Source organism: Triticum urartu, chromosome 7A, assembly GCF_056163025.1.
Source record: "Triticum urartu cultivar PI428250 chromosome 7A, HENAU_Tu73, whole genome shotgun sequence".
Classification (NCBI taxonomy): domain Eukaryota; kingdom Viridiplantae; phylum Streptophyta; class Magnoliopsida; order Poales; family Poaceae; genus Triticum; species Triticum urartu.
This window is the reverse complement of record NC_141879.1, coordinates 740,572,737-740,598,240: the sequence shown is the minus strand read 5'-3', so window position 1 is coordinate 740,598,240 and position 25,504 is coordinate 740,572,737. Positions and strand designations below refer to the sequence as shown.

General features: G+C 46.5%; 1 protein-coding gene across 1 annotated transcript; it reads left to right on the top strand.

Moving 5' to 3' along the window:
• The first annotated feature begins 4,682 nt into the window (after positions 1–4,682).
• On the top strand, positions 4,683–17,773 carry LOC147962582 (uncharacterized). Its single transcript, XM_087534234.1, has 9 exons — positions 4,683–4,760; positions 14,269–14,454; positions 14,668–14,949; positions 15,264–15,431; positions 15,493–15,528; positions 15,652–15,741; positions 16,037–16,411; positions 16,770–17,046; positions 17,130–17,773. Exons 1-9 carry the CDS (start codon positions 4,683–4,685, stop codon positions 17,771–17,773), a joined length of 2,136 nt encoding a protein of 711 aa, XP_087390360.1.
• Positions 17,774–25,504: the final 7,731 nt, after the last annotated feature.

Here is a 25,504-nt window from a genome sequence, read left to right as displayed (position 1 = left end):
GTCATGGCACAGAAATGTCATAGTACGCTCCCAAAAATATTTTTCTTTTATACATGGACACAGAGCAAGCTCTAATCAAAAATAACAAAACAAATGTCATCTCGCAAAATATAACTATAATATATCATGACAAACTGTATCAAAACAAAAGCATCACAGAGTACATATTTATTATCCTAACCACGAGACATTAATAATTAGAAGCACCAAGAAAAGGGCAATTTTCACCTTTGCACATATGTCAAGTGTGTAGTGCAGACTGCTGGGTGTTGCTGTCTCCAGAACCACACATTTCTGAAGTCTGAACAAATTATTTTGCATTTCTCCATACCATGAGATATTATATTTAGTGGTATGTTAGGGCATCTCCAGCCGTTGCCCCCCCAGGGGGCGTCTAAAAGCACCGCCTGGGGGTGAGCCGGCGAAAAAAATGGCACTGGGGGCGAGTCGGTCCCCAGCCGTCGGCCCCCAGGGCCACCCCCAGGCGTGTATCTTAAAAAAAAACAGAACCGTTCGGCGAAGTTATGATAAAAACTAGTTAAATTTTGGCCAAACATTACAAATTTCGGCGAAATTCGGCCAAACATTACATGAACCTAATCTAAAAAAAAGAAAGGGGCTGAAGTCGTCGCCGCCGTCGCCGCCATCGTCGTCGGCCGCCTTCTCCTCCTTGACGCGGGCGCCCCTGCTGGACCCCTCCCCGGCGTCGCCATGGCGAACAGGCGGCGACGCGTAGTCGTCGTCGTCGCTGTCGCACAAGACGACGACCCCGCCTTCCTCGCGGCCGCGTCGGCGCTCCTTGAAGCGACGTAGGGCGGCGCGCTGGCGCTCCTTCTCCTTCTCGCGGCGCGCCTTCTCCATCGCAATGGAGTCCTAGCGCGCCCATTCGAGGGCGGCGGCGGCGTCGTCGTCGAACTCGGCCTTCACCGGCGCCAGCCCCGGCTCTGTCTTCACCGGCGCCAGCCCCGGCTCCGTCTTTGGCTTGACGAAGCGCGGAGGAGCCGACGAGGGTGCGCGCCGGCCGCCCTCGTTGATGGCGATGCCGGCGCTGCGAGTGCACCGGCCGAGCGGCGTCTCCGCCGCGGGCTCGGCCTTGACGCCGAGCAGCGCCGGAGAGCCGAAGGAGTGTGAAGAAGAACGGGATGAGGAGGAAGAAGAGGAGGCGCCGAACCTCCTTGGAGCCCATGGCCCGGCGCGTCGGTGCTGCGCCAGGGCGGCCACCCTCGCCGGGGGGTACGCCAACGGCGGGTCGTTGCCGCCCTCGAGGTACGTGAGCACGCCCTCGAGTGTGCGGCCGGGGACGCCTCACCAGAGGTGGCGTCCCTCGCTGTTCTGCCGGCCGCCGACCACCGGCGCGCCGTTGGTGGACGCCAAGCGCTGCTGTTGGCGGCGCTCGAAATACGCCGCCCAGGCCGCGTGGTTGTCGGCGGCGTACTGGGGGAGGGAGAGCTCGGCGTCGGTGAGGGACGCGCGCACGATCTCGACCTCCTCGGCGAAGTACCTCGGCTTCGCCATGGCGTCGGGCAACGGGGGAATGGGCACTCCCCCGGCGCTGAGTCTCCACCCCGTCGGCCCGGCGCGCATGTCCGGCGGCGCCGGGATGTTCGCCTGGAACAGGAGCCGGGACTCCTGTTCGCGGAGCGAATGGCGGCCGAAGCCGTTGGCCACCGCCGTATCTCCGGGGAAGCGTTCTGCCATGGCGAAGGCGGGGCTGGGCGGGCTCGGGAGAGGTAGAGGGAGGGGCTGGGCGGCAGCGCTCGGGGAGAGGTAGGGAGAGGAGGGCTGGACGGCGGCGAGGGGCGGGGCTGGTGTGGGCGCAGGTGAGTGGAGGCCGCCGGCTTTTATAGCCGGGCCGCGCCCGTGTGTACGCGTGCGAGGGAGTGGAGGCATCGGCGCGCCGTCCCGTGAACGCGCCGCCCGTGAGGAATCAATGGCAAGGCTGACCGGCGGCAGCCTTGCCATTGATTCCCTACGGGAACCGAGGCCGTTGGGGGAAGACGAGGCGCCGAGTCGCTGACGCGGCTGGCCCGTGTCTTTTTTGCGCCAAAACAGCTCACCCCGGCGCCCCCGGGCGCCCCCCAGCGCGCCGGGTTCGGCCTGGGTCCGCCGGCGCTGTTTTCGGCCCAAGCCGGCGAAAATCGGGCTCCTGGGGGCGCGACTGGGCCGTTTTTTCGGCGCCGGCGCGAAAAAATCGCCTGGGGAGGCCTTCCTGGGGGCGAGGCTGGAGATGCCCTTAGTCACTATGTAGCAAGTATCAGACAGTCTTGCTAATTCGAAGTAACAGTAAGCAACTCCATACCTATTCGTTAATGTAGAGATGAACAATTGTTCAAGCAGACACCATAGAATTCTTGCTTTAATTCATATCGCCTCCTGTAATAAAAATGAACTACAGATCAAAAAAACAAGTAAAAGCTTGCTTGGCTGGAAGTTGCATGAAGATGAGGTGATTCCACATTATTCTCAGAGATTCATGCATACCATACGTGACCACAACCTGGGACGACATGTCTTTCAAATACCATGTCACAGGAGGTGTGCATCTGAAGGAGTTCTCCGGCTGCTCGGAACACAACAGAGATGGAAGACAGGAAGTGGGCAGGCGCGGCCACAATAATCGGCCTCGGTGGCGTCCTGTCATCCTCGATGGTGGCGTTTCAAGCTCGGTGCTCGATGGTCGTCATCGGTGGTGATAGCCGGAGTCCTCAACGGAGGTGGTTCCGGCGCAGACCTCGACGGCAGCGCCCACCTCGACGCCATGCATGCCACCAACCCCATGCATGGCCCGGATCTGATCTGACCGCCACGGCCCCGCGTGCAAACCAGGCCTCACCCGCGCACACGGATCCGGCCGTTGCCTTCCTGTTGCGCGCACCCTCCCGACAGACGTTGCATCATAGTACAGAGGCGTAGTCTGCCGCTTGCCCTGGCCCTCTCCCTGCCGGTGGCCGTGCCGGCGACCAGAGAGAGCACAACTGCGCCTCCCCTTGTCGTCTCCCCCGCTGGTGGTTGTTCTCCTTCACGACTGCGACTTCCAGCGGACGGCGCTCCAACGAAGAGTGCGCCGATGAGGAGGTCGTGTGGGCGGCGGTGAGGGCGAGCGGTGAAAAAGGAAAGGATCGTGAGGAGAGGCGAACCGGTTAGCGACGGGCGTGCGGGTAGGGGTTATCCAGGAGGGGATTTCGTTAACGGTGATTTTAAATCGTTAGATCTCAGATTAAAGCAATGGCATGGTGGGTAATTAAAGCATAAAACGCGTTTAGCATGCTGGAGGGATGTAGACCATCAGATTGCAAATTTCGATGAATAGGATGATCTGGTTCTCCGCCCTCTCTTTCTTTTATAGTGGTAGTAGATTTATGCCTATATATAAGTATCAAGAGGGCTGAGCGGTGGTAGGCTAGGTGGGTGAAAAAAAGACTAACATCACACCGCAATTCCAACGAAGAGTGCGCCGATGAGGAGGTCGTGTGGGCGGCGGTGAGGGCGAGCGGTGAAAAAGGAAAGGATCGTGAGGAGAGGCGAACCGGTTAGCGACGGGCGTGCGGGTAGGGGTTATCCAGGGGGGGATTTCGTTAACGGTGATTTTAAATCGTTAGATCTCAGATTAAAGCAATGGCATGGTGGGTAATTAAAGCGTAAAACGCGTTTAGCATGCTGGAGGGATGTAGACCATCAGATTGCAAATTTCGATGAATAGGATGATCTGGTTCTCCGCCCTCTCTTTCTTTTATAGTGGTAGTAGATTTATGCCTATATATAAGTATCAAGAGGGCTGAGCGGTGGTAGGCTAGGTGGGTGAAAAAAAGACTAACATCACACCGCAATTCCAAGCCCCAACACACAGCGAGGGTGACCTAGGGTTACAGGCCGATAGGACAGGCCCAGCTGGAAGCACGTAGTGATTGCTTTTGCCTCAGCAGAGATCAACTATGCGTCCTCGGCGACAAGGTGGTCAGCACCTGGCTACTTAAGCCGCAAACCACGTTCCTAGCTAAACGGTATGGTACTAAACAAGCGAGCGAACTGCCGTGGTTTCTTCTTTTTTAGGAATGCTGTGGTTTGTTTGTTCCCAGTCCCAGCCCACCAGCAGCAAGCGCCCCGGATCGGCCGGCCTTCAGAAAGGAAAAGAAAAGAGCTCTGCCTCCTCGAACGCCGCGTCTCCTGCGCTTAATAAGCCGCCGCCGATGTCGAGCACGTGCATGGGCGGGATGCCGAGCGCGGCGGCCGCGTTGAGCGCCGCGCTCGTGTCCTCCATGGTCCCGTGGTACACATCGGTGTGGGTCCCGCGGCTGCCGATTTGGAAGGACACGCCGGCGACGTACAGGCACGCGCGCTGCGCGGCGCGGAGGAGTGGCGCTATCTCTTCGGCGTGCGCGCCGTACTTGGTGCCGAGGTCGAACTTGGCGTCTCCACAATTGGCTTAGCAACCGTTGATGCGGAGGATGAGCCGAGCGCCGCGTGCGGGTTGCACTCGACGGCTCCGGGTTGCCTGTACGTCTGGGAGCGCGCGGCGCCAGCGCATGTACAGGTGGACGACCCTGGCGAGGTCGACCACGTAGAAGGCGCTGCGCACGCCGGGCCGGAGCCTGTGACGGCGTGCTTCTCCACAAGCATCTCCGGCCTCTCGGGAATGACCTGCTTAATTGTCCTTCACTCCCTGTGCCACCAGCACCGCCTGCATGGCGCTGCCGCTGCTTCCGAGCATGTCAGACCACGACGACGTGGTGTCGCACCTAATTAAGTACGCGCGCCTACGAGTACTGCAAGACTTATTAAACTAGCTGGCTTGCTAACTTCATTGAGATTGCTCGAGCTAGACTTAGACACGATCGAGCAATGCAATGCGCGTTCTTTTTCTCTCGAGAAAATGTTGCTTGTAATCGCAATCACTGCAACATTTCCTCCCCACACAAAAGAAGGCTTCAAACCATCGCCTGGGTTTCAGCTTGCCGAAGCCTTGAAGGTCGACGATCCACGACAAACCTTCACCCCAAAATGACATATATTTAGGTACAGAGGAAGTATTTAAGATCCTCATGCACATTATTGTCATTGTCGACTTTTCTTTTATCATTAAATCACTCCTCTTCTTTCACCCACTATCTCCACCCCACTTATGCAAGCTTGCCCCCTCTGTCAATGGCGCATCCAGCTCACAATTACCCTATCCACACATACTTCAAAGTTCAGACTCCATCTCTCTATTCCTGTCATGTAAGTATTTATTAATTGGACTATGAGAAGGTTATCTTTAACCTTTCGCAATCCTATTTAAGTGTGAAATGAAATCAAACTATGTTGTTTCTTTTACCCGAAGTGTCAAAAATGAGAAAACTATGAAAGAACGAATTGATCGAACTATCTTATTCCATTCATGATCACATATTTATACAAGGGGAACCGGCGCTATGAGAAGATGCGCCTGTTCGAGGGGATGCGAGGAGTGGATGCGACGGTTGCCTGGAGAGGCTCCCGCACGAACGAGGCAGCGGTTCCCTTGAGAGGATCCCATGCGTGCTGTTATTTACAACAAGGATTATCTCTAATAATTAAATCCTAACACCCCCCCCCCCCCTAATCCTTGCCTGTCCTTGTGACTGATCATCCTTTGGAATCATCTCCTCCAAAAACACTGCGGGAAAAATTGAGGAGAAATATACAATATGCCATGAAAAACTCCTAAAACCCAGTGGGAAAATAAGGAGAAAACGACATATATCATCCATGCTTGCATTGATATTGCCTCATTAAAAACCTTACACGAGAGACCATTTGAAAAAACTCACAAAGGGAAAAAGAGTGAAATACTAAAGATCTCAACAGGTTATATCCTAGAATATTTCTCCCCCTGAATTTTGCAAATCTCGATGTCGTCTCATACCAATTCTAGTTACATATTTATGGAACAGAGAGCTTGGTAAGGACTTAGTAAATAGATCAGCGAGATTATCGCATGACTTCCTTTGCAAAGTACTTATCTCCCCATTTTCTTGCAGATCATGGGGATAAAATAATTTAGGAGAAATATGCTTTGTAACATTTCTCTTAATATAACCCGTTTGCATTTATGCAATACAAGCATCATTATCTTCATAGACTATTTAGTAAGTATCCACACATACTTCAAAGTTCAGACTCCATCTCTGTTTTCCTGTCATGTAAGTATTTATTAGTTGGACTAGGAGAAGGTTATCTTTAACCTTCCGCAATCCTATTTAAGTGTGAAATGAAATCAAACTATGTTGTTTCTTTTACCAGAAGTGTCAAAAATGAGAAAACAAAAGTGATCCCATTCCACACTTGTAGATCATATATGTCCTTACGTTGCTAAGCCAGCTGTGTTCAATTAATTTATTTTTAAGTGCTCACACGTGCATTGTCTCGATCTGAACAATGTATCGACCACTGTGCTCGAACAACATACCCTCACATTCAAAGACAAAAATAATGTTCTAACATACACTAGAAACAATAGTGTTTCTTCCATATTGACAAAGTTGTACGACGAATACATCAACCCCATTGCCAATTCAAAACAAACTGATTTCTAGGATGCATCGAAATAATTCATATCACATCATATTAGAGAAAAGGGAGGCTCTCCCCGGCCCCATTATCAAAGAAACCAATAATCACATCACATCAGCTCCTAGAGAGAAGTCCAAAAGCCAAATAGCAACTACTACAGTTTTTGCTAACATAAAACCCACCAAATGGATGGATCAAGGAAGGGAAATAGTGCACCCGGATGCAACACAAACACCACTACTCTACCGCATCGTCGCAGAGCACATGCACATCACTCTTGGTCTTTAGCGGGCGACCACCTGTCTGTGGAGACCGAGCCGAGGATCGCCGCGCCCTGGAAACTGCCCATGCGGCCGGCGTGATCAATAGTGAGGAGACGATCGTGTTGCTCCTCTGAGCAACTACCGTCGAGCTCGGGGTCTATGCTTCATATGTGGAGAGCGTTAGGGGTCAGGGACCTCAATGTGGACCCATAGTTCAACTTTATGTAGTGGAAGAGCTATGGAACTGTTACAAGCTGGTCAAGGGGATAGAGTACTACAAGACATCGATCCTAACAAAGACATCCTGATGCCATTTTGGAAGTGGCAAAAACTGGCCAGACAACTCCGCATACTGTGTTGTTTTTAGGTAAACTTGGAGGGCAGACATTGTTGATTTTGGTGGATTCTAGGAGTTCTCACGTTTTTATTAGCGAGACTGTGGTTGTGGGGTTACAGTCTCTAGTGCAGATTATGCCCACCATACTTGTTAAAATTGCCACTAGGGAACATTATCCCGCTCTAGTTTTATTCCGGCTTGCAAATGGAAGTCTTAGGGGCATGAATTCGAGACTGATTTGAGAGTGTTGTCCCTGGGGTGTTATGATATGGTAGTAGGCATTGACTGGTTACAAGCGTGTGGCCCAATATGGGTTGATTGGGTTGCTAAACAACTTCAGTTCACACACAAAGGAGTGATGATCTTGCTGTCAGGAGTTCAGAACCAACTCAGCTATGTTCGGATGATCTCTAGTGCGCAGCTGTAGCAGTTGAAAGGTTCCAATGATACTGCCCATGTGATCGGCTTGAGTGAATTGCAAAAAACAATCACAATTGGGGACCCCAATTCAGAAAACAACCATCTTTCAGGTTTTTTTTTCAAAAAGCCGTCACCATTGTGCTGACATGTTTTAGAAAACACTAATCGCTCGATTCGCACCGATTGATGATGAATATGACAGGTGGGTCCTGTCGTCAGTGCTGATGTGGCACGGGAAAAGTCACGCCGTTAGACTGGAATATTGACCCTCCTAATGACCTTCTAATTCTGAAAACAATGACCTGATAAATCCTGTAGAAATGATGAAATTAGTTATGCAGCATTGCCTCAATGTAGATTTGGCTATGTAAACTTCTTTTGTGCCTTCCGGCCATGGTTCTCTGCAGCTTCTACAATTTAATCTCAGATCTGTAGGAGGATTTCATTAGACCAATCTCATAGAAGAAAACTAATAATTCATTTATAGATCCGCTGACCAAATCTCGAAAATCAATATGGGAAATTTTAGGGAAGTTAGTTCGGAACACATCAACAATGTATGTACTATAAGATGAAGAATCATAGATAGCGAGAGCAAGAAGGCTATCTAGAGTACTTGCTGGCCCTAAAATTCGGCACCATTAATTATCTAATGACCTGCTAACGTGGGTTTAGAATCACCCCAGCGACTCTCACGCGCCTGTTTGGCTGGTTGGCAAGGTGGGACACGCGGAGGCCAAGGAAATAGGCGGTAACTACCATTGCTTGTAGATAAAATGTGTGTGTGTGTGTGTGTGTGTGTGTGTGTGTGTGTGTGTGTGTGTGTGTGTGTGTGTTTTGAACAATCAATCTATATGTTGCAAACTTCAGACTCAAATTTTGCCTCGTAATGATGGGAGGACACTCAAAAGAATTCCTTCATCTATACATCTATACAAATATAATAAACACCCAAAGAGGCAGATCCAACAGATCTCGGCCATCAAACAAGGTCAATCCAACGACCTAAACTACTCCAATGGCTAGCGCTCAACGTGTTTAGCATGCAATTAATATCTCTACTCTTATAAAAGACCCGGTTGATGATGATGGTGTGTCCGCCATCCGTCATTTGTCACCATCCGATCTCCATCTAACCCATGCAAGGCAAGCTGTGATATTTCTGCAGAATGACCCCTGCCACTCTGCTCTAAATTTGCAGAAAACCACTTAAGTCTCTCCAAAGCATCCCCGCCTCTCCCCCATCTCATCCAAACAGATATGACGAATAAATTTTGCGGAAAACCTAACATAGTTGGTGATATATATACCAAAAATACGGTGATTTTCTTTCAAGTTTGGGAACGTGTATTAGTCTATTTTAGATCTGTTGCAACACACTGGCACTTTGCTAGTCATACCAAATATAACACTAATAATCACTTAACTAACACAAGTAAAGTCATACCTAGTATCCGCATGCAAGTAAGATACTGCCTAATATTAACGTGCATTGCATGTATGCAGTTACTAGTAATTATAAAATCAGTAGACTAAGCTTATCATGTATGATAGAGTTGAGCATGATTGCCTGATACAAATCATTGGTCTGGTATAGACTACGTATCAAAGCTGGAGGCACCACTATCAAATTACGACAGTCATAACACTGAACCCATTCATGATCAGGCTTGCAGCGCCCAGCTCTTTTCCCCTAGGTGAAGAGAGTTGTAAAGTGAGTAACAATTTTTAAATACAGTGACCACAATGATCGAGAATTGTACATGCAATCCTTAAAGGTAACACCATGATAACTTCAATTCTTGGATAATAAACATTTGGTTCCTGATAAGGATTGAAGAGCAACCTCGATCCCTTACCCCACTGCTACATCCCTAGAAGCATGATTGATTATATGCATGTAAAATATGTATTTTCCTTAGTAAAGTACATATATTCTGCAGAGAGAAAGTGCATATGTCCCACCTATATCTATACGTCTTATCAACTTGGTTACAAAAGCTAAGAAGAATCTGAACATGTATAGTTAACTTCCAGTTACCCATTCAAAACCTAAATGTAAGACTCTCAAAGATGCATGTACACCCAACTACAAGTTAGCAATTCCAAACTTAAGTGCAGAAGGCCTCAGAAATCCATAAATTATTAGTGTATTTCTATTTGTATTGTCACTTGGACAAGGAAGGAAAATTAGTTGGTGCCCGGGCATTGTTTTTGTGTATGGAAAACTTATTTGTTGACCTCCTAGGAAACAATGAAGGCTAAAAGTCTAGCCGCTCAACCCTTAGTCCAGCATTGGCAATTAAAATGAAGTTATACTGACATAAAGTGCATGTTTGCCCAAAAACATAGCACTTAATGGTTCAACCTTTTTGTACTTAACTGAAGGCACATTTTAACATACTCGGAGTCTGCATAATAACACCTAGAGATGGGTTTCCTCTCAATGTGCGAAGGCTATGTCACTACAAGGTCATCAAACCCCAAATAAAGATATGAATATAAATTCATTTATCTTTTGAGCTGAACCTAGAAGTTTACCTCTTGTGTCAAAAGGAAAATTACAACACAAACCCCTTTACTTGTTTGTCCTGGACGCGAGCTGACTCTTCTTGACGCAATAATATGTCTCCATGACCTTAGTCAGTGAGGTTTCCATCAGTCCTCCCTGAGTTCTAGTCCAAGGGGTCCCTGTTTCTATCAGAGACCCCACCTAACTAAATTCAATATACAAAATCTGTGGTTCAATACCCTTTTTGACCAAAGGAAACTAGCACTTTTCCAATGAAATACATTCTGCAGTAGCTTCAGACTGGACACTCAAATCAACTTCCATGTATTGTCCTTCCTGGCGATAAATCACCACATGGATTCTAGATTCTGCAGCAAATCAAACTATTATAGATAGTAGACAAGCAGTGAAAAAAGTAGAACCATGCTTAAATATTTTTATTATTATAAAACAATGGGACAGAAAGCACACTGATCTGAAAGTTGAAGTTTTAGTAAGCACATCTGGATCTTTCCTAAGTTTCGTTGTGCCAGTCTACAAAACACCACCAAGATTTCATTGAAAAATACAAGCATAAAGCTTGTAGTTGCAAAAATTAATGAAGTGTTTAGAGCACAATCAGAGGCTGCAGGAGGGATATGGTTTAACCTCCTTAAATCTAAGGGTAAAACAATGCAGAGAGGCATATGCTATGGTTCCTGTAGAAGATTTCCTATTAGTGCAAACAAATTTCAAATGACAATTAATTGTTACTTTGTTAAATTTCTTGCGCAGCTAAGTTAAACACATATTTGGAACTCAGAGAATTTTTTTTGCAGTATGTTCAGAGAAGACCATCCTACCCAATTATAACGGTATACAAAGAGCACTTCCTAATGAAAATATGTAAATATTCCAAAATTCAGGCAAGTGCGGCATATTTAGTCCAGTAACCAACCCCGGTGAGGGAGAAAACACACCTTTCGAGATAAACTATGAAAGCAAAAAAAAAATACCATGAGCAGAGAAGTAATCACCCATCAAACACAATTAACTCAGGCACCAGTAAGACTGTACGGCACGGTTACAGACCGACCTCAGTTCGGATAGGGCACACAAAGTACGTACACTCGGTACAGGACATGACATTGTTTCAAACAACACTCCGCTAATTGACTGGATTGATGACCAAAATGCATTGGTACTCGATCGCCATCTTCTTTCTAGGGGGGTGCCGCCACCGCATCGTCCTCATTCTCCTCCTCCTCCTCCTCCTCAAGAAACACAACCCGGAAGACATGCTTCACGATGCTGTTGCCGGTCTTCTTGGTAGGGGAACCAGAAATCTAGACCCGGATCCACTTCTTCAGTGTGATCTCAGCTGTAGATGCTGCTAGCGAAGAGGCCTTGCACTTGGCTGCAGCTGTTGGTACTGCAGTGGACGACGGCTTGGATGGCGCGGTAGCAGGGGATGATGGCTTGGAAGGTGTGGCAGCAGGGGATGACAACTTGGACGGCGCAGCAGGGGCGGCCTTGGTTTTCGTGGCAGCAGGGTTTCCTCCTCTTGTGCTGCTGGTGCTTCCTCCTCTGGCAGGACTGCTGCTGGTGCTGCTGCCTCTGGCTCGGGATGGATCCGGGGAGAAGGGTAGATCCAAGAGAGCCAAAAAAATTCATACTAAACCTTTATACTTGTTTTAAACTAAGTGTAACATACTACAATTGTAATTAATTTCAATTTTTTTATTACTTAACCACGTAACAATGTTTCCAAATAATAGTTATATTATTCATTGATATACAGTTGTAATGTATATCACTGAAAATTTTGATTATACAAAATTAAAATTGTTTGATGTACCAAATTTCCTCCTTATTGTTAAAACGATCTTTAAAATTTATTTTCTGATATTGCATGAATGATAGATTGTATACACATTTGCATATCTATGCGTTTATAATTATATCTTTTTGAATATTATGGTAGATATTTCTAAATCATATACGCGCTAACAAATATTTTAATCATGGTTTCTAGTGTATATTAGGTAGTCATATTCATGGAAACTTCTAGGGTATAAAAAATTGGACTTGCAAGTTGGATTCAGTCAATGTTGGGGATATCGCTTATCGGGAACTTATCGGTCGACCCATGATAAGGGGTAAATCGGCCAGTTTATCGGCATATCGGCCGATTTATCGCCATATCGGTTGATTTATCGCCCGATTTATCTTATCGGTCAGACAATGGTAAGCGATAAATCGGCCGATTTATAGGAATATCGGAAGATATCTTGAACAGTCAGTAAAAGAATCATCGTTGATTGTAGTTTTGTGTATGTTTGATTACCTAACATTCTCGTCTACATCCTCTTGGTTTGATTTGGTGCAAATGAGATGTCCTACAAGTTTCTCAAATTAAAATTTGTGCATTGGTTTAAACATTGAAATTTAATTATCATAACTTTCATTATGATACTAAGGCATCCATCCTAAAGAGATACTAGTGTATTTGAACTCAACTTTGCCAGTCGAATTGGTTGGCCTCTGTGTGGTATAAATTATTAGTATGGTGTGAACTTACGCTTCTGCAAACTGAGGCTCTATTTTATGGATTTAATAATCTTTCAAATGCTCTATATACTTTTATAGTTGTCGTGGAATTGTCACGGCAGATGTCCTTTTGCAAGGACTTAATCGTGGAGCCATCGCAACTAGGAAGCTTAAAGGGGTTAATCGGGACAAGGACACGCGAGGTTTATACTAGTTCAGCCCCTTACTATGAAGGAAGGCCTACGTCTAGTTGGGTTGGAATTGCTTGAGGTTTCGATGACCAGGGAGCGAGATACGCTATGCCTGGCTCTCGATCAGTTGTCTCTCTCCCTAAGCCGCTGGCGGGTCGTCCCCTTATATACACGGGTTGACGCCCTGCGGCCTACAGAGTCCCGGCCGGTTTATAAACAGTGTCCGGCTCGGCGACTAGTTACTTCTACCTTACAGTACAAGTTATACCAACATGGCGGTTTATCTATACGGGCCTCAGAGTCGCCTGTGGGCCTTTAAGCCTTTTAGTGAACCGCCATCTTCATGCCTTGGTCTTGGGCTTCTGATGAACCTCTATTTGCGTAACCCGGCCCCTCCTGGATGGCTTACACAAATAGTCATATCCCCAACATTAGGCCCCAGATTAATTTGAACCGGTTCATGTCAATCTTTGAAAACCTTATGAACTGGCCTTTAGTCTTCTGTCTTGCGTGAAAATTGTAACCTGCCGTGACGTCATCCTCTGGCTCCGGGTTAAATCATTGTGACGTCATCTTCAATAAAACTTATATTTTAATTCATCATATCTTCAACGGATCTTTGCCTTTACTGACCCTCCCGAAAATCAAGGCGTCGGGGCCGCTGGATAATGATGTCTTGGTCTCCTCGTTTCTCGCGCCGTCTCAGTCGGTCCTCCTTATAAATAGGCGCAACCTAGGTCTTTTTCATTTCCTCCGGTCGTCTTCTTCCTCGCACTCACTCTTCTGCCGCTCGAGCTCTGCCGCCGCCACCGTCGGAAACCTCGTCTTCACCGACTCAGGCCGCTGCATCACCCTGTTTTTTGACCAGAGAACAACGGCAACCCTCCGCAGTTCTTCCACATCGGTGAGTTCTCTTTCCCCCTTTCTCAGATCTGCATTAGTACTGTCTTGAGTTCGTCGACGTTCATCATCGCCCGACGCAACCTCCATTAGTTCTTACCTCTAATACCTTGTTCAGATCGTAAAAAACCACATAGAACTACTGCGGAGGATGTTGTGTGCTTATTCTGTATGAAAACAGATCTCATTTCCTTGTTTTGGAAGCCCTCCTTGAGTATATGAACTTCCCTGTACTGTTTTAGGTCTAGAAATTTTTCCTTTCCAGAGCATCGTTTGATCCAAAATAATAATTGCAATTTGTGAAACCTGTTTGCTCCACACTTAGCCAAAAACTGTGTCTGTTGACTCTTTTTCAGCCATAGTAGTCCGTGTAACCAGTTTAAGATAATACCGGCTGTCAGCACCGCTTGCCTCTGGCGACTTAAGAAAACCTTAATCATCTTTAATACCTACAGCTGTTAAACATTATCACATAGTTACCTATATGTCATTAGGCCCCTTCTTAAGCCGCCATCTTTAAATAACCCAATGATGTTTATTCTCCGGGTTATAATAAACCAGAAAATTTCCTTTATCTTGTTGTAGGCTTCAATTTATCCAATGGCACCCAAAGCTGTTAAACCTCCAGTTACCTGCAACTGGGTCCCATCCATTGTTACAGAAAGCAAACTGCCCGAGTTTGTAAAGTCCGGCCATTTGCCCAAGAAGGATGTCATGTCTTATCGTGCTCCTGACCCGTCTAAAGAGAAACCTCAACCCAAGGAAGGGGAGGTGATCATTTTTACCGATCACATGAGCCGAGGATTTGCTCCTCCCAGTTCGAAATTCTTTAGAGACGTTTTGCACTTCTTTTACTTAAGACCTCAAGACATCAGGCCCAATTTCGTGTCAAATATCTGCAACTTCTAAGTTTTCTGTGAGGTCTACCTTGGAGAAGAACCCAGCCTACTTTTGTTCAGGGAATTGTTCTATTTGAACCGGTAGAATGAGCGGGCCAACGGGCCCAGTCTAGAGCTTGGTGGCATATCGATTCAAAGGCGGAGAGACTACCTGTTCCCTTATGCTGAATTGCCGAGTCATCCAAAGGATTGGAACCAGACATGGTTCTACTGCCAAGATACTTCTCCGGCTGGTGAAAACCCGCTGCCCGGCTTCCGTGCACTGCACCTTGAACCTACTCACCCGCCGCCGGATAAGTTGACTGCTATTGAACGTCTGCCACTCACCCCCAAGATTAAGAAGATTAAAGCTCTTTTAGGGAACGGCGTAGATGGCTTAACCTGGTCCGAGTCTGGGTTTCTTGGAGAATAATTCCGTTAAGCCGCCGCCCCGGCTTAATGTGTAATTATTCAAGCGAGAAAGATGACCCTCAGCATCATAGTCCTGACGACTTACCAGATGATGTAGTGGAAGCTACAACTCAGTCTTTGTTGAAAGAGGGCACAGTGAATAGTAACGCTTTCGGCTTATTGCCTTTTTGCAAGAAGAACCCGGCCCCTGCAGTAAGTTTCCAGCCGTCGGGTTATTTTTTATCATGTTATACTGTATTCTTACGCATAACCCTTTATAACCTTTTACAGGAAAATGATAACTTCTGGAAAATCCAATATGATCATGAGGCGGCCAAGAAAGCCAGGGCGGCCAAGAGAGCCGAAAGGAAAACCGCCAAGCCCACCACTTCAAGGAAAAGGAAGCCAAGCGCTTCTGAGCTGTTTCAGCTTGATGATTCTGATGATAATGAGGAAGAGGTAATTTTTTAATTTCCCTTTCTCCTTTATCACTATCTTACTGATATTAACCTTCTTTCAGGAAGACACGGGCAACAGCCAACCCGTCGAGGAAGAGGTAACTATAATCTCCTCCGACTCCGAGCTTCGGCCGCGTCAGAAAATTCAAAGAGTAACCCGGAAAGTAAGATTTTCACACCCTTTGGCTTACCAAGATCCTGACTTTCTTTTGAAGTAACAGGAATTTGAAAACTGGAGGCAGACCCGGACCAGCAAGGATGCGGAGCTATCCTCCGGCTTGCCTGACACAACCCGGAAGCGTCAGACTGAGGTTATCTCCAACTTATACCCTTTTTTACCTTTGGCGGGTCTAATCCGTCAACCTCTCAATTCCTCTGACTCCAATTACCAGGATACCTCTTCTTCATCCGGTGAGTCCATGCAATCAAACATGCCGGCTTTTAAGACTGCCCCTGGGTAATATCAATTTATTCACCTTATGTTTTTCTTTCTTCATGTTTCTTTACTTATTTCTCTGCTTTGCCCACAGCATGCAGGTTAAGCCCAGGAAGAAAACCAAGAAGGATAAACCGGCCTAAACCCCTGTGGTGACTGAACCGGAACAGGGTATAGCTGCTCCCGATTCTTCCACACATCAACCGCCGCCTGAGCCGGCTCAAGACATTGCAGCACCAACTTCTGACCCGCCTGCTGAAGATATTCTTGATGGTTCTGTTAACCCGGAGGCACCTAGCCCAGTCAAACCGGTTGACCCAGAAGTGGAATTTCTCAGGGCTCAATTCGTTGAGCCGGCCAGGCCCACCGTCCTTGCCAAATGCTCGGCTAAAGAGGAGTTGCTAGAACGCCGTAAGGCCAAGATGGATCTTACCGACTATACTCATTTAAGTATTGGAGAGATCGTCTCGGGCTATATCAACCAGGTGCAAAGCAGCCGTGACCTGGAAATTGACATGGTGAAGCAAATACAGAAAAAATCTGAGGTATGACTTATGCTTCCTTACTTTCAATCATACTTACTGTACCAGCCCCCAAGTCTATTGCTTATGAATAAATATGCTGTAGACTTAGAAAAATTGTTAGAGCTGCTTGCCCGGCTTAAAGGAAAAAAATATTTAAACCGGATGTAACACAATACCTTTAACTTGCGATACACATTAGCCCCCAAGTGCCAAGTATCTTTGCTTGCAAAGTATTTGGGACTTAATATCCAGGACCGGCTTAATAATTTAGAAAGCTTCGGTATACATTAGCCCCCAAGTGTCAAGTATCTTTGCTTGCAAAGTGCTTGGGACTTAATATTATTTACCGTAATCTTGACTACTATCCGGTGTAATGCAGGCCACCATAAGTCAATTTGAATCGGAGATTGCTGACCTGAAGAACTGCCTGGCAGCCCAGGAGATTGAAATTCAAAAGGCCAACTCCAAATTTGAATTCAGCGTCTCTGAACAAGAAAAGCTGAAGAAAAATTTTGAGTCAGAGAAGAAAATTTGGACTGACGAAAAGGCCGGACTGGTGACCCGGGCCGAGACAGCAGAGGCGTCGCTGGCAAACGCAATAGCCGAACTGACCGGCTTACAACGCCAGATATCTCGGATGGTCTCAGCGATCTTTGGTAAGTTATCTTAAGCAAGCATTAAATATTGTAAATATTCCTTCAATTGTTACCGGAGGTTTACCTTATACTTACCAATACAGGCCCCAGGAGCACAAACCTCAAGAAGAATATGCTGATCAAATTGAAGGCGGTGTATACTCTAGTAGAGCAACTGTACATTGGGTCACAACGTGCCTTAGCCGTTGTAGCCTTATCAAATGATGTGCCCTACCTCTTGCAAGATGTGTTACAACGGCTTGCTGTACTTCCTCAGCGGATTCAAGAGTTGAGACGGGCCCAAGCAAGAGCCGGAGTAATAGCCGCTTTGAGTCGGGCCAAAGCCTGGTTACCAGAGCTAGACCCGGCCGACATCGCTCTTGGGTATCCAAGTTTAAAGGAGGATGGCACTCCATTTGATGAAAAGGATTTCACCACCTGCGTGAGGGATATACGCCCTGTGGCCACTCAAATTGGAAACGACACTGACCTCACCAAGTGTCAGCCGGGTTATGACAAGGAGAATCGGAGAATCCCCACGCCGCATTATGACAATGTCAGCTTGATCCCTCCAACCCGTAAGCACACCTTTGCCCCTGAAGTCGACCCAACCGGTTTAATAGATGATGAAGCTGAGTTTGAGGCCTTGAGTGGCATTGACTGGGCCTCATCATCCTTCCAGGACCAAACAGCCGGCGGAGAGGCGGAGAAGGATAACCCGGAGGCTTCAAGTCAACCCCAAGAGTAGATTGCCAGGTGCCACCTGCTTATGTCGTTGTAGAAAAACAATGCTGCATCATTCAGACTCGGGGAGTCTTGTAACAGAGTAGAAAATACTTTGAGTTTTGCTATGCCTTTGCGCATGCTTATGGCCCTTAATACTTGCATAAGCCACCGTCACTATACACTTTGTAGTTTATATGAATCTGTTATGTCCTTTGCAGAAATGTCTTGTATTGTCCTGTGATGCTTGCGGCTGCTTTTCCGGCTTATATAAGCCAACCCCCGAGGGTAAATTTAACTCCTAAAAATTGGCACATAAAAGTTCACCTGGTACTTAACAACCTGATGTAACCAATATTAATCCAGGAGGATTGCAATGTATTCCATTGTATTTTCAAGAGGGTCGCAAGATATCCAATGTTGATACTTGTAAAATATGATGAACAAAATTCAAGGGTTTCTGATTCGAATACGATCAGTGAACCGTTCCAAAGGGGTTGAGCTAAGATTCGGATACGATCTGTTAGCCCCCAGTGGCTGTGGCGATGCCGATCAAGTGGGTATCAACAGCTATGTTCTCTTTGGTTCGAATACGACCTATGTTTGAATAGGAAGCCCCCAAGTGACCATAAGAGTTGTTTAATGACGCTGATTCGAATACGATCCACGTCAGACCCAAAGGGGTTAAGCTATGATTCAAATATGATCAAGAAGCCCCCAAGTGGGGTTGGTAGTATGCCGATCAAGTGGGTATCGACAGCTATATTCTATTTGGTTCGAATACGACCTATGTTTGAACAGGAAGCCCCCAAGTGATCACAGCTAGATTCAGATATGATCATAAGCCAGACCAAAGGAAAGCCGAATTCAGATATGATCCGCTTCTCCTTGGTTATCTCCACCACCTGACAAAGAAAACACATAAACCTTTTTTGGGAGTGGAAAAAAGGACAGAGGTCCTGCTTTATTGCTTTATGTAATATATATAGTATACGTATATACACATTAGAGCCGATGGATCAAGTATAATAAGGCCGAAGATGAGCGATATTCCACGGCCGACGGGTCTCTTCCTCCGACTTACGTGAGTCTTTGTGCTCCCGAACGTCGATAAGGTAGTATGATCCGTTGTTCAAATTCTTGCTGACCACAAAGGGTCCTTCCCAAGGAGGGGATAGCTTGTGCATGTCAGATTGATCCTGGATGAGTCGGAGCACTAAGTCGCCTTCCTGAAAGGTTCTAGACCTAACCCGGGGGCTGTGGTAGCGGCACAGGTCTTGCTGGTAAATCGCCGAGCGGGCTATTGCCAAGTCTCTCTCTTCATCCAACAGGTCAAGTGCGTCTTGCCGAGCTTTTTCGTTGTCTTCCTCAACATAAGCCGCCACACGGGGTGAGTCATGACGGATGTCACTTGGCAGGACCACCTCTGCTCCATACACCATAAAGAAAGGCGTGTAACCCGTAGATCTGTTAGGTGTAGTATTGATGCTCCAAAGTACAGAAGGTAACTCCTCCACCCAACAACCCGGCGTCCGCTGCAAGGGGACCAAGAGCCGGGGCTTGATACCCCTCAAGATTTCTTGATTAGCTCGTTCTGCTTGACCATTGGATTGAGGGTGAGCCACAGCTGAAACGTCAAGCCGGATATGCTCTCATTGACAGAACTCTTCCATAGCTCCTTTGGAGAGGTTAGTGCCATTATCAGTTATGATGCTGTGTGGAAAACCAAAGCGAAAAATCACCTTTTTCATAAACTGGACCGCTGTGGCTGCATCACACTTACTGACTGGCTCCGCCTCTACCCACTTTGTGAACTTGTCCCCCGCCACCAAGAGGTGCATCTTTTTATCCTTAGACCTTTTGAAAGGCTCGACCATATCAAGCCCCCAGACTGCAAACGGCCAAGTAATTGGAATCATCCTCAATTCTTGAGCTGGCACATGGGCTCGTCGTGAGAATTTCTGACATCCGTCACATTTACTGACCAGGTCTTCTGCATCAGCATGAGCCGTCAGCCAATAAAACCCATGACGGAAAGCTTTGGCCACAAGAGATTTTGAGCCGGCGTGATGACCAGAATCGCCTTCATGAATCTCACGAAGGATCTCCTGAACCTCTGTAAGTGACACGCAACATTGAAACGCTCCAGTGACGCTGCAATGATGTAACTCGCCATTGACAATTGTCATAGACTTGGACCGCCGGGCGATTTGTCTTGCCAAGGTCTCATCTTCAGGCAACTCTCCCCAGGTCATCTAAGCCAAATAAGGCACTGTCCAATCCGGGATAACGTGGAGAGCCGCCACCAGCTGTGCCTCCGGGTCTGGTATTGCCAGATCTTCCTCTGTAGGTAACTTAACAGAAGGATTATGCAAAACATCAAGAAAGGTGTTAGGCGGCACCTGAAGGAAATATGCCCTAGAGGCAATAATAAAGTTATTATTTATTTCCTTATATCATGATAAATGTTTATTATTCATGCTAGAATTGTATTAACCGGAAACATAATACATGTGTGAATACATAGACAAACAGAGTGTCACTAGTATGCCTCTACTTGACTAGCTCGTTAATCAAAGATGGTTATGTTTCCTAACCATAGACAAAGAGTTGTTATTTGATTAACGGGATCACATCATAAGTTGTATGATCTGATTGACATGACCCATTCCATTAGCTTAGCACCCGATCGTTTAGTATGTTGCTATTGCTTTCTTCATGACTTATACATGTTCCTATGACTATGAGATTATGCAACTCCCGTGTACCGGAGGAACACTTTGTGTGCAACCAAACGTCACAACGTAAATGGGTGATTATAAAGGTGCTCTACAAGTATCTCCAAAGGTAGATGTTGGGTTGGCGTATTTCGAGATTAGGATTTGTCACTCCGATTGTCGGAGAGGTATCTCTGGGCCCTCTTGGTAATGCACATCACATAAGCCTTGCAAGCATTACAACTAATGAGTTAGTTGCGAGATGATGTATTACGGAACGAGTAAAGAGACTTGCCGGTAACGAGATTGAACTAGGTATTGGATACCGACGATCGAATCTCGGGCAAGTAACATACCGATGACAAAGGGAACAACGTATGTTGTTATGCGGTCTGACCAATAAAGATCTTCGTAGAATATGTAGGAGCCAATATGGGCATCCAGGTCCTGCTATTGGTTATTGACCGGAGATTTGTCTCAGTCATGTCTACATTGTTCTCGAACCGTAGGGTCCGCACGCTTAACGTTACGATGACAGTTATTATGAGTTTATGCATTTTGATGTACCAAAGTTAGTTCGGAGTCCCGGATGTGATCACGGACATGACGAGGAGTCTCGAAATGGTCGAGACATAAAGATTGATATATTGGACGACTATACTCGGACACCGGAAGAGTTCCGGGTGATTTCGGATAAAACCGGAGTGCCGGAGGGGTTACCGGAACCCCCCCGGGGGAGTAATGGGCCTTATTGGGCCTGAGGGGAGAGAGAGGGCAGCAGCCCAGGAGGTGGCGCGCCCCCCCATGGGGAGTCCGAATTGGACTAGGGAGGGGGGGCGCGGCCCCTCTTTCCCTCTCCCTCTCCCTCTCTTTCCTTCCCCCTCTTTTCCTAATTGGACTAGGAAAGGGGAGTCCTACTCCCAGTAGGAGAAGGACTCCCCCCTCTCCTTGGCGCACCAAGGGCCGTCCGGCCTCCCCCTTGCTCCTTTATATACGAGGGCAGGGGGCACCCTAGAACACACAATTGATCCTCGTGATCGTTCCTTAGCCGTGTGCGGTGCCCCCTCCACCATATTCCACCTCGGTCATATCGTTGCAGTGCTTAGGCGAAGCCCTGCGTCGGTAGAACATCATCATCTTCACCACGCCGTCGTGCTGACGGAACTCATCCCCGAAGCTTTGCTGGATCGGAGCCTGGGGAGCGTCATCGAGCTGTACGTGTGCTAAGAACTCGGAGGTACCGGAGTAACGGTACTTGGATCGGTCGGATCGGGAATACGTACGACTACTTCCTCTATGTTGCGTCAACGCTTCCGCAGTCGGCTACGAGGGTACGTAGACAACACTCTCTCCTCCCGTTGCTATGCATCACCATGATCTTGCGTGTGCGTAGGAATTTTTTTGAAATTACTACGTTCCCCAACAGTGGCATCCGAGCCTAGGTTTTATGTGTTGATGTTATATGCACGAGTAGAACACAAGTGAGTTGTGGGCGATATAAGTCATACTGCTTACCAGCATGTCATACTTTGGTTCGGCGGTATTGTTGGACGAAGCGGCCCGGACCAACATTACGCATACGCTTACGCGAGACCGGTTCTCCCGATGTGCTTTGCACAGAGGTGGCTTGCGGGTGACAGTTTCTCCAACTTTAGTTGAACCGAGTGTGGCTACGCCCGGTCCTTGCGAAGGTTAAAACAGCACCAACTTGACAAACTATCGTTGTGGTTTTGATGCGTAGGTGAGATTGGTTCTTGCTTAAGCCCGTAGCAGCCACGTAAAACTTGCAACAACAAAGTAGAGGACGTCTAACTTGTTTTTGTAGGGCATGTTGTGATGTGATATGGTCAAGACATGATGCTAAATTTTATTGTATGAGATGATCATGTTTTGTAACCGAGTTATCGGCAACTGGCAGGAGCCATATGGTTGTCGCTTTATTGTATGCAATGCAATCGCGCTGTAATGCTTTACTTTATCACTAAGCGGTAGCGATAGTCATGGAAGCATAAGATTGGCGAGACGACAACGATGCTATGATGGAGATAAAGGTGTCGAGCCGGTGACGATGGTCATCATGACGGTGCTTCGGAGATGGAGATCACAAGCACAAGATGATGATGGCCATATCATATCACTTATATTGATTGCATGTGATGTTTATCTTTTTATGCATCTTATCTTGCTTTGATTGACGGTAGCATTATAAGATGATCTCTCACTAAATTATCAAGAAGTGTTCTCCCTGAGTATGCACCGTTGCCAAAGTTCGTCGTGCCCAGACACCACGTGATGATCGGGTGTGATAAGCTCTACGTCCATCTACAACGGGTGCAAGCCAGTTTTGCACACGCAGAATACTCGGGTTATACTTGACGAGCCTAGCATATGCAGATATGGCCTCGGAACACGGAGACCGAAAGGTCGAGCGTGAATCATATAGTAGATATGATCAACATAACGATGTTCACCATTGAAAACTACTCCATCTCACGTGATGATTGGTTATGGTTTAGTTGATTTGGATCACGTGATCACTTAGAGGATTAGAGGGATGTCTATCTAAGTGGGAGTTCTTTAAATAATTTGATTAATTGAACTTAAATTTATCATGAACTTAGTACCTGATAGTATCTTGCTTATGTATGTTTGATTGTAGATAGATGGCCCGTGCTGTTGTTCCGTTCAATTTTAATGCGTTCCTTGAGAAAGCAAAGTTGAAAGATGATGGTAGCAATTACACAGACTGGGTCCGTAACTTGAGGATTATCCTCATTGCTGCACAGAAGAATTACGTCCTGGAAGCACCGCTGGGTGCCAGGCCTGCTGCTGGAGCAACACCAGATGTTATGAACGTCTGGCAGAGCAAAGCTGATGACTACTCGATAGTTCAGTGCGCCATGCTTTACGGCTTAGAATCGGGACTTCAACGACGTTTTGAACGTCATGGAGCATATGAGATGTTCCAGGAGTTGAAGTTAATATTTCAAGCAAATGCCCGGATTGAGAGATATGAAGTCTCCAATAAGTTCTATAGCTGCAAGATGGAGGAGAACAGTTCTGTCAGTGAGCATATACTCAAAATGTCTGGGTATAATAATCACTTGATTCAATTGGGAGTTAATCTTCCAGATGATTGCGTCATTGACAAAATTCTCCAATCACTGCCACCAAGCTACAAGAGCTTCGTGATGAACTATAATATGCAAGGGATGAATAAGACTATGCCCGAGCTCTTCGCAATGCTGAAAGCTACGGAGGTAGAAATCAAGAAGGAGCATCAAGTGTTGATGGTCAACAAGACCACTAGTTTCAAGAAAAAGGGCAAAGGGAAGAAGAAGGGGAACTTCAAAAAGAACGGCAAGCAAGTTGCTAATCAAGAGAAGAAACCCAAGTCTGGACCTAAGCCTGAAACTGAGTGCTTCTACTGCAAGCAGACTGGACACTGGAAGCGGAACTGCCCCAAGTATTTGGCGGATAAGAAGGATGGCAAGGTGAACAAAGGTATATGTGATATACATGTTATTGATGTGTACCTTACTAGAGCTCGCAGTAGCACCTGGGTATTTGATACTGGTTCTGTTGCTAATATTTGCAACTCGAAACAGGGACTACGGATTAAGCGAACACTGACAAAGGACGAGGTGACGATGCGCGTGGGAAATGGTTCCAAAGTCGATGTGATCGCGGTCGGCACGCTACCTCTACATCTACGTTCGGGATTAGTATTAGACCTAAATAATTGTTATTTGGTGCCAGCGTTGAGCATGAACATTATATCTGGATCTTGTTTGATGCGAGACGGTTATTCATTTAAATCAGAGAATAATGGTTGTTCTATTTATATGAGTAATATCTTTTATGGTCATGCACCTTTGAAGAGTGGTCTATTTTTGATGAATCTCGATAGTAGTAACACACATATTCATAATGTTGAAGCCAAAAGATGCAGAGTTGATAATGATAGTGCAACTTATTTGTGGCACTGCCGTTTAGGTCATATCGGTATAAAGCGCATGAAGAAACTCCATACTGATGGACTTTTGGAACCACTTGATTATGAATCACTTGGTACTTGCGAACCGTGCCTCATGGGCAAGATGACTAAAACACCGTTCTCCGGTACTATGGAGAGAGCAACAGATTTGTTGGAAATCATACATACAGATGTATGTGGTCCGATGAATTTTGAGGCTTGTGGCGGATATCGTTATTTTCTCACCTTCACAGATGACTTAAGCAGATATGGGTATATCTACTTAATGAAACACAAGTCTGAAACATTTGAAAAGTTCAAAGAATTACAGAGTGAAGTTGAAAATCATCGTAACAAGAAAATAAAGTTTCTATGATCTGATCGTGGAGGAGAATATTTGAGTTACGAGTTTGGTGTACATTTGAAACAATGCGGAATAGTTTCGCAACTCACGCCACCCAGAACACCACAGCGTAATGGTGTGTCCGAACGTCGTAATCGTACTTTACTAGATATGGTGCGATCTATGATGTCTCTTACTGATTTACCGCTATCGTTTTGGGGTTATGCTTTAGAGACGGCCGCATTCACGTTAAATAGGGCACCATCAAAATCCGTTGAGACGACGCCTTATGAACTATGGTTTGGCAAGAAACCAAAGTTGTCGTTTCTTAAAGTTTGGGGCTGCGATGCTTATGTGAAAAAGCTTCAACCTGATAAGCTCGAACCCAAATCGGAGAAATGTGTCTTCATAGGATACCCAAAGGAGACTGTTGGGTACACCTTCTATCACAGATCCGAAGGCAAGACATTCGTTGCTAAGAATGGATCCTTTCTAGAGAAGGAGTTTCTCTCGAAACAAGTGAGTGGGAGGAAAGTAGAACTTGACGAGGTAACTGTACCTGCTCCCTTATTGGAAAGTAGTACATCACAGAAACCTGTTTCTGCGACACCTACACCGATTAGTGAAGAAGCTAATGATAATGATCATGAAACTTCAGAACAAGATACTGCTGAACCTCGTAGATCAACCAGAGTAAGATCCGCGCCAGAGTGGTATGGT